The 8,840-nt window shown below is 38.8% G+C and overlaps 1 protein-coding gene across 1 annotated transcript in view; it reads right to left on the reverse strand.

Moving 5' to 3' along the window:
* LOC105988631 (protocadherin alpha-3-like) overlaps nucleotides 1-303 on the reverse strand; it is a gene marked incomplete at its 3' end in the record, with an annotated part of 19,463 nt that extends 19,160 nt beyond the window's left edge. The window contains exon 1 of the mRNA XM_013020302.1: nucleotides 76-303. Coding sequence (XP_012875756.1) covers nucleotides 76-303 — 228 coding nt within the window. The remainder of the gene's footprint in view (nucleotides 1-75) is intronic.
* Nucleotides 304-8,840: the final 8,537 nt, after the last annotated feature.

Genomic DNA, 8,840 nt, shown 5'->3' on the forward strand with positions numbered 1-8,840 from the left:
CTCCGCGCTGCGCCCGCACAGCTCCTCCCGGTCGATCCGACCATTCACAAACAAAATGCCATTCTGCAGATTTACCTCCAGAAGGTCCCCGCGGCCCTTGGACGCCACCCGGAACAGGCGCGGCACCAGCTCCGTCAGCTCCAGCCCCAGGTCCTGCGCGATGCGGCCCACGAAGGTGCCGTGTTTGGCCTCCTCTGGGACCGAGTAGTGGAGCTGGCCGCTCCCTGCCTCCCAGATTGCGGGGAGCAGAAACGAGAGCAGCAGGGGCGGGGCTCTCAGGCCTCCACTCCCGGTAAACACCATCGCAAAACAGTACCTTTCGTACCTCTCTTGCTTTACTCCAAAATCATACTTTCAATGCCGTCTTTTCAATCATTTTCTCCTTGCCATTTCTGTCTTCTCTCAGCTTGCGACGAAATGGAGCTTCCTGTTTTAATTTATAGTGTCTGATACCTCATTCCCATTGAAAGGACTTTGTGGTATACAGCGACATCATGTGGTTAAGGTGAATTTTAGCGCCATTCATTGGTCTTTGAAAATAGTCTATATTCATTTTCAGACCATTCAACGCAATCATTTTCAGTTTATGTCCTCAAAAAAAAAAGGACATTTCAACTCTTGTGTGACTCTATACCGTTCTTTAGCTATTAACACAAACATTACAGTTGGATTTAATAAAATTTAAGATATATTTGTATCATATTTAAAATGATTTAGTGACTCATATATTTACTATTAAATACTTTTAACAGTATGCTGAAGTTTTAATATAATCCACTCAAGCCACTAAATTTCACCTATGTAAGACAGTGTGACTATTTTATATGATATTGACAGTTAAATTAAGTACTAAGTATATGGCATTTTAAGGATTTTGTCTGGTATACATTTTTAATGTCTTCATTGTATAAACAACTTCATTCTCTGACTTCAAGTGTTCAGATAAAGATATTTCTTGCTTGCTATGTAACATAATGACCTAAGTTTTGAACTCATAACTTTATTTTTCAAAAGTCATATTATTAAATTATTGTTGGCTGAATCTTTTTTGCTACATAAAATTATCAACTATACCTTTGTCCTTATTAAGGCCAAACATTGTTATAGTTTAACAAATGATGTATCACTATCCAGAACAAAACACAAAAACCTTAGAAGCCCATCAACAAGATGAAAAACAAAATTACAGTATGAAGATTGCCTGTCTTAGAAGAAATTATTTGAGAATGACCTATCAATAAACTTCAATTCAATTCATGATCAAAACTCCATAGTGACATCAAACTGACTAAAAACAATAAGAAAAATATATTCCCAGGTGAGCGCTGGTGGTTCACGCCTGTAATCCCAGCTACTCTGGAAGCTGAGATCTGAGGATCACAGTTCAAAGCCAGCCTGGGCAGGAAAGTGTGCAACTCTTATCTCCAATAAACCACCAGAAAAGCGGAAGTGGCATTGTGGCTCAAGTGGTAGAGTGCTAGCCTTGAGATGAAGAGCTGAGGGACAGTGCCCAGGCCCATAGTTCAAGCCCCAGTACTGACCAAAAAAAAAAAAAGAATGGAAAACTATATTAACTAAAATAAAACCCCACTAAAATAAACTGGCCAAATAAGAGTAAATAAGCTAAAAGAAAAGCAAGGCAGGTACTGGTGGCTCATGCCTGTAATCCTAGCTATACACAAAGCTGACTTCTGAGGAACAAGGGTCAAAGCCATCCCAGGCAAGAAATTCAACCTCTGAGACTCTTTTTTTTTCCTCTGAGACTCTTATCTCCAAGTAACCACCAGAAAACCGGAAAGGGACAGTTGGCTCAAAGTGGTAGCACACTAGCCTTGAGCAGAAAAGCGCAGGGACAGCATTCAGACCCTGAATTCAAGCTCCACAACCAACCAAAAAAGGAAAAAAGATAGAAAACCAGAAAATACCTAATGGGCAGTAAAAAGAAAATAGACTGAAAACTTTTTTAATGCATAGATATATGAGCCGATATAATTCATATCATTGTAGTCCTGAAGGTAAAGAAGAAAAAGGAGATTGATAAAGTACTCAAAGAAATAATGAAAACAGAGGCTGGGAAGGTGGCTCAGTGGTAGAGCACTTGCCTTGCATGAATGAGGCCCTGGGTTCAATTCCTCAGCACCACATAAGCAAAAAGAAAAAAAGCCAGAAGTGGCGCTGTGGCTCTAGTGGTAGAGCACTAGCCTTGAGCTGAAGAGCTGAGGTACAGTGCCCAGGCCCAGAGTTCAGGCCCACGACCGGACCCCCCCCCCAAAAAAAAGAATGAAAACACCACAAATATAGTAAAACAAGGAGGTAAGTAAACCTTAAGACGAGATAGTTAAGCTTCAGAAAATAAAAGACAAAAAATATCTTGAGAACAATAGAAGACACATTACCTACTCTACATGGGGAAAACTATTCTAATTACAGTAATTTCCCATGAGTAAATATGAATTTACAGAGGAAGTATCATAATATTTTTTAAATTCTGAATTAAAACTACCAACCAGAAGCCTAAATCCAACAAAAACTATTCTTTTCAAATGAAAGGAAAATCAAGAAATTTTCAAGCATATCTACACTAAAAAAATTACTAAAGATTCTCTTAAAAGAAAAGAAACAGGCTGGGAAGGTAGCTCAGTGATAGAGTGCTTGCCTTGCATGCATGGGGCCCTGGGTTTGATTCCTCAGCACCACATAAGCAGAAAAAGCTGGAAGTGGCACTGTGGTTCAAGTGGTGGAGTGCTAGCCTTGAGCTGAAGAACTGAGGGACAGTACCCAGGCCAAGAGTTCAGGCCCTAGGACCAGCAAAAGAAAAAAGAAAATAAAAAAAGTAAAGAAAAGAAACAATTGGGCATTGGTGCCTCATTCCTGTAATCCTAGCCACTCAAGAAGCTGAGATCAGGATCACAGTTTGAATACTGTGAGAAAGTTCCTAAGATATAAGAAATGTCCAGATGAGACACCACAAGCAGCTCATTGGTTTACACAGTCCTTCTGAGATTGTTAAGGAGATTACTTTCACAGTATTGAGCAGGAATGGGTGTTCAAGTCACCATTGCAGATGCCTAAGTCAACTACTTTAATAAACTGACATGTCAGTTAAATTTTATAGACTTTTATTCAGAATATCAATGGATTTTAGAAATAGAAAAAAAAATTGTAGGGGCTGGGAAGGTGGCTCAGTGGTAAAGCGCTTGCCTTGCATGCATGAAGCTCTGGGTTTGATTCCTCAGCACCACATAAGCAAAAAGAAAAAAGCCAGAAGTGGTGCTGTGGCTCAAGTGGTAGAGTGCTAGCCTTGAGCTGAAGAGCTGAGGGCCAGCATCCCGGCCCAGAGTTCAGGCCCCACGACAAGATCCCCCCACCCAAAAAAAAAGAAAGTAATTGTGCTGTAACAACATATCAAAGAAAGGTTGGACAAATGGGATTGCATGAAGTTGCAGAGCTTCTGCACGGCCAAGGACAAAGCTAGCAAGATCAATAGAAAGCCCACAGATTGGGAGAAGATCTTCACTAGCCATACAACAGACAAGGGTCTCATATCTCAAATATACCTGGAAGTCAAAAAATTAAATCCCCCAACAACAAATCCTCAAAGAAACAACTGCCCAATAAATAAGTGGGCTAAAGACTTACAGAGAAACTTCTCTGAAGAGGAAATAAGAATGGCCAATAGACACATGAAGAAATAAATGCTCAACTTTTCTAGCCATAAAAGAAATGCAAATCAAAACAACATTGAGATACCACCTCACCCCAGTTAGAATCAAGAACTCTAATAACAACAGATGCTGGAGGGAACCCTACTGCATTGTTGGTGGGAGTGTAAACTTGTTCAACCACTTTGGAAAGTAGTATGAAGTTCCTCAAAAGACTCCACATAGAGCTCCCCTATGACCCAGCAATCCCACTTTTGGGCATTTTACCCTAATAATCACAAACAACACCATACTAAAGCTACCAGCACAACTATATTTATTGCAGCATTAGTTACCAAAGCTAAAATATTGAACCAACCCAGATGCCCCTCAGTAGATGAATGGATCAAGAAAATGTGGTACTTTTCCAGCTCTCTCTCTTTCCCATCTTCCTTTCCCAGCTCTTTCTTTTCCCAGCTCTTTCTCAGCTTTTTCCTTCTCATCTCTTTCCCAGGCCTTTCCCAGCCTCATGGAAGGCCAACCTGGCCTGGTCCCAGCAGGTCTACTGAATAAACCTACCCCTTACCTGAATAAAAGAAAAGAAAAGAAAAGAAAATGTGGTACATATACAGAATGGAATTCTATGCCTCCATCAGAAAGAATGACATTGCCCCATTTGTTAGGAAATGGAAAGACTTGGAAAAAATTATATTAAGTGAAGTAAGTCAGGCGCAAAGAAACATAGGTCCCATGGTTTCCCTTATTTGCAATAACTAGTATATGTCTGAGACAAGCAGAAAAGGTCAGATAAGATGATGTTAAGCTAAATGAACCCCAAGATAAGGACAAAAGTGATTTTTTTTCTTGCTTGCTATAGTTTCTAACGTATTTATAAGGTACCACGTGATTTTTTGTTGTTTTGTATGTCCCTCCCCCATGGTATAACCACTGCTTTCACTGTATTTGATGTTGGTATAATTTGGGGAGCGGAAGGGAAAAAACAAATTGTTTAAATAGGGATACAGACTGACCCATTGCAATAATGAGATGTACAAGACACTGTGCTGAAAAACAAACTTTACAATTTAGGTGGGGGAGGGGAATGGAATGTAGTTGTGGAGATAGGAGGGAAGGAATGGGAGGGGGAAAACAAAAAACAAAGGAGGAAGCAACAATGGTTGATAAGAAATGTACTCATTACCTTGCTCATGTGATTGCAACCCCTCTGTACAGTATTTTCACAATAAAAAACTTATTTAAAAATAAATTGTGCTATAAATTTAAAGAAGGAGGAAGTGGTGGAGAAAAAGAGGAGCAGGAGGACAAGAAAGAACAGTATCAGCAGCAGCAGCAGCCAGGCTCCTGGTGGTTCATGACTGTAATTCTAGCTACTCAGAAGTCTAAGATCTGTGTATCTGCCAGTCCAGGCAGAGACTTAACCTATAAGTAACCAAAAAAGCTGAAAGTTTGGCTCAATTGGTAGAACATTAGTCATGAGTGGAAGCAAAGCCCTGAGTTCAAGCTCTGGTACCAGCTCAGAAAAAAAAAAAGGAAGAAGAGAAGGAGGAAGAGAAATAAATATGGATAAATAAATTTGAATTTTCTTCTTTTGAGTTTTCTATATAGAAAGACTGTCTGAAAAGAAAAAAGGATACATAAAGCAACCATTGATTGGAGAAAAGCTAGACTATAGAGAGGGCTTAGAGTAAGGAAATATAGATAAGAGGACAATCCAACAAGACATAATTATTTCAAAAAGTGTAAATACCCAACAAGACAGATGTAAATGTCAAGTATAATTTGATAAAAATTAATACAATAAAACAAATGGAGATATAGACAAATCCACAATTACAATTGGAGAGCTCAACATTCCTTCCTCAGAAATTGATTGAACAACTGCAGAGAAAATCAGCAGGAGAGGGAACTCAGAAGCACTTATTAACCAGTTGCCATTTATGGAACAGACCAGTCAAAAAAAGCAGAATACACATTCTTTCAAGTGTCCATAGAACATATTTCAAAGTATATCATACTCTAGGATTCTAAGATATAAGCAAATCTCAATAAACCCAAAAGACATGAAACAGTATAGAATGAGTTTTGTCTACAAATGGAGTCAAATTTAAATCAACAAAGAAAAATCTGGAAATTTCTTGAAAGCTAAAACACACCTCTAAATAACCTATGGGGAACTGGAAAAGGATTAAAGCTGAATATAAAAAAAAAAAATCATGTGCCAGGTGCTTGTGGCTCATGCCTGTAATACTAGCTACTCAAGAGGCTGAGATCTGAGGATCGCGGTTCAAAGCCAGCCCAGGCAGGAAAATCCATGAGACTCATTTTTTTTTTGCTTATGTAGTGCTGAGGAATTGAACCCAGGGCCTCATGCATGCAAGGCAAGCGCTCTACCACTGAGCCACCTTCCCAGCCCCCATGAGACTCTTATCTCCAATAAACCACTAGAAAACCAGAAGTGGCACTGTGGCTGAAGGGGTAGAGTGCTCGCCTTGAGCTGAAGAGGTAGGGACAGAACCCAAGCCCAGAGTTCAAGCCCCACGACCGAAAAAAAAAATCATGTGACAAAGTTGGGTAAGAACAAAAGGAAAAAAAATAGGAGAAAGTGAGAGAAAGGGTGAAATGTCCAAAAAGAAATGTAGCATGGAGGGGGTGAAGTTGGGGGGATGGAAAGTGGGAAAAAACAAGGGAGGAGATAACACTGTTCAACAAGAAATATACTCATTACCATACATATGCAACTGTAATCTCTCTGTACATCACCTTGACAATAAAATTAAATTAAAAAAAGAAATGTACTCATTACCTTACTTATGTAGCTGTGACCTTTCTGTACACCACCTTTATAATAACATTAAAAACTTTAAAAATTATGTGATATTCCTTTTCTGAGCAAAGTGACATCAACTTCATGGTGCTCATCTTATATCATCCAGGGACAAAACAATCCCATGTTTATTCCAGCATGGCTTTTGATCTTTGCCTACACCTGGTTCATTCCTTGAACATACGTGAAAAGAAAAAAATGTGACAAAGTAAAAAGAAGGGCAGAGAGGTAATTGTATAACACTGCCTTAATCAATTTTCCACTACTATAACATAACATCATAACCGGTGGAATAGATACACAATAAAATATTTTTGGTTCAAGGCTATACACGTCCTGCCACCAACTGGTGCTTCACTTTGTTGTGGCAGAAGTTGAAAAGGAAAATAAGCATATAAGTCAGAGAGATAATGGGACCTGCTTCAAAGATAATTAAGGTACTTCCAAGATAACATTAATCCATTCGTGTAGATTGGAACTCTCATGACCTAACCACCTTTTAAAAGTTGAACCTCTTTATACTATCACAATGGTAGTTATACTAAGACATTAGTTTTTGGGGTTATTAACATCATAACAAGTGCTAATGACATACTTAGGAAAAAGAGGAAGTGTAAATCGATTATCTAAGCCCTAAGCCCACCTGCAACTCAAGAGCCTAGAAATAAAAGAACAAAACAAATCCAAACAAGAATACGCTGTTTACGAATTGGAAGACTCAATATTTCATGGCTAGATGTCAGTTTTCCCTAAATTGATAGGTAGATGTAAAACAATTACAAAATGCCAATAAGGGGGCTGGGAAGGTGGCTCAGTGGTAGAGCGCTTGCCTTGCATGCCTGAGGCCCTGGGTTCGATTCCTCAGCACCACATAAGCAAAAAGAAAAAAAAGCCAGAAGTGGCGCTGTGGCTCAAGTGGTAGAGTGTGAGCCTTGAGCTGAAGAGCTGAGGGACAGCGCCCAGGCCCAGAGTTCAGGCCCCACAACCGGACCCAAAAAAAAAAAAAAAGCCAATAAGATATTATATAACTTGATGTGAAAATATTCTAAAATTTATACAGAATAGAAAAAAGACTAAAATAAACTATTTTTGAAAAACAAAAATCTGGAGGAATTAGTGGATGCTACTGTAGGATAAACAGATATGTAGACATGCAGATCAATGGAATAATCTAAAAATGAATCCATGGAAATGTGCCCACCTGAAATTTTCAACAATGTGCAAAACCAACTAACTGCAGAAGAGATAAGCTTAAAATAAAGTATTAGAGAAATCAGACATCCATAGACCAAAAATAAAATAAACTCCACCTTAAGCCTCAGATCATACTAAAATTAATTCAAAATAAATCCCAAACTTAAAAGCACATAAAATCCTAAAATTTTCAGAAGCAAGAAATATATGCAAACTCAGTAGTAGATAAGAATGAACTATTGATACATCCAACAATCTAGATGAATTTAAAGGATTATACTGAGGGTTTTTTAAAGCAATCCCAAAAGGTCAGATGCTGTATGATTCCATTTATATATCATTTGTGAAATGCCAAAATTTTAGAAATAGATAACAGGTTAGTAGTTGAAGGAATTAAGAAAGAGACTATCTAGGAAGGGAAATAAAGGGGCAATGTGAAGTGCATCCTTTAGATGATGGAAATGTTCTGTATCTTGACTGTGCCAATGTCAGTGATACTGAGTATGATACTGTATTGTAGTTTAACAAGATATTACCATTGAGAGAAATTGAGTGAATAATAGAAAGGGTTATTGTTTCATATAATTACATATGAACCTGTACTTTCTCAGAAAAAAAAAACTTACTTATAATACTTAAAAGCCCTAAACCACTGCTCTCCAACAGAAATAGATTTTTTCCTTTTTAATTTTTTTGTCATTCATGGGGCTTGAACTCTGGGCCTGGGTGCTGTCCCTGAGCGCTTCAGCTCAAGGTTATTGCTCTTCCACTTGGCCACAAAGCACTTCCAGTTTTTGAGTGATTAATTGGAGATGAGTCTCACGCACTCTCCTGCCCAGGCTGGCTTTGAATCATGATCCACAGATCTCAGCCTCCTGAGTAGCTAAGATTATAGACATGAGCCACCGGTGCCTGGCTAGAAATAGATTTTTTAAGTACACCCAAAAACAGTCTCGATGCAACTTTATAGAGGATCTAGAAAATAGTTAAAGGATTATAGCACCAACCAAATGCCTGCTCAAGAAAATTTTAGCTTGAGGGGCTGGGAAGGTGGCTCAGTGGTAGAGTGCTTGCCTTGCATGCATGAGGCCCTGTGTTCGATTCCTCAGCACCACATAAGCAAAAAGAAAAAAAAGCCAGAAGTGGCGCTGTGGCTCAAG

This window comes from Dipodomys ordii, unplaced genomic scaffold (genome assembly GCF_000151885.1).
Source record: "Dipodomys ordii isolate 6190 unplaced genomic scaffold, Dord_2.0 Scaffold50, whole genome shotgun sequence".
Taxonomy (NCBI): Eukaryota; Metazoa; Chordata; class Mammalia; order Rodentia; family Heteromyidae; genus Dipodomys; species Dipodomys ordii.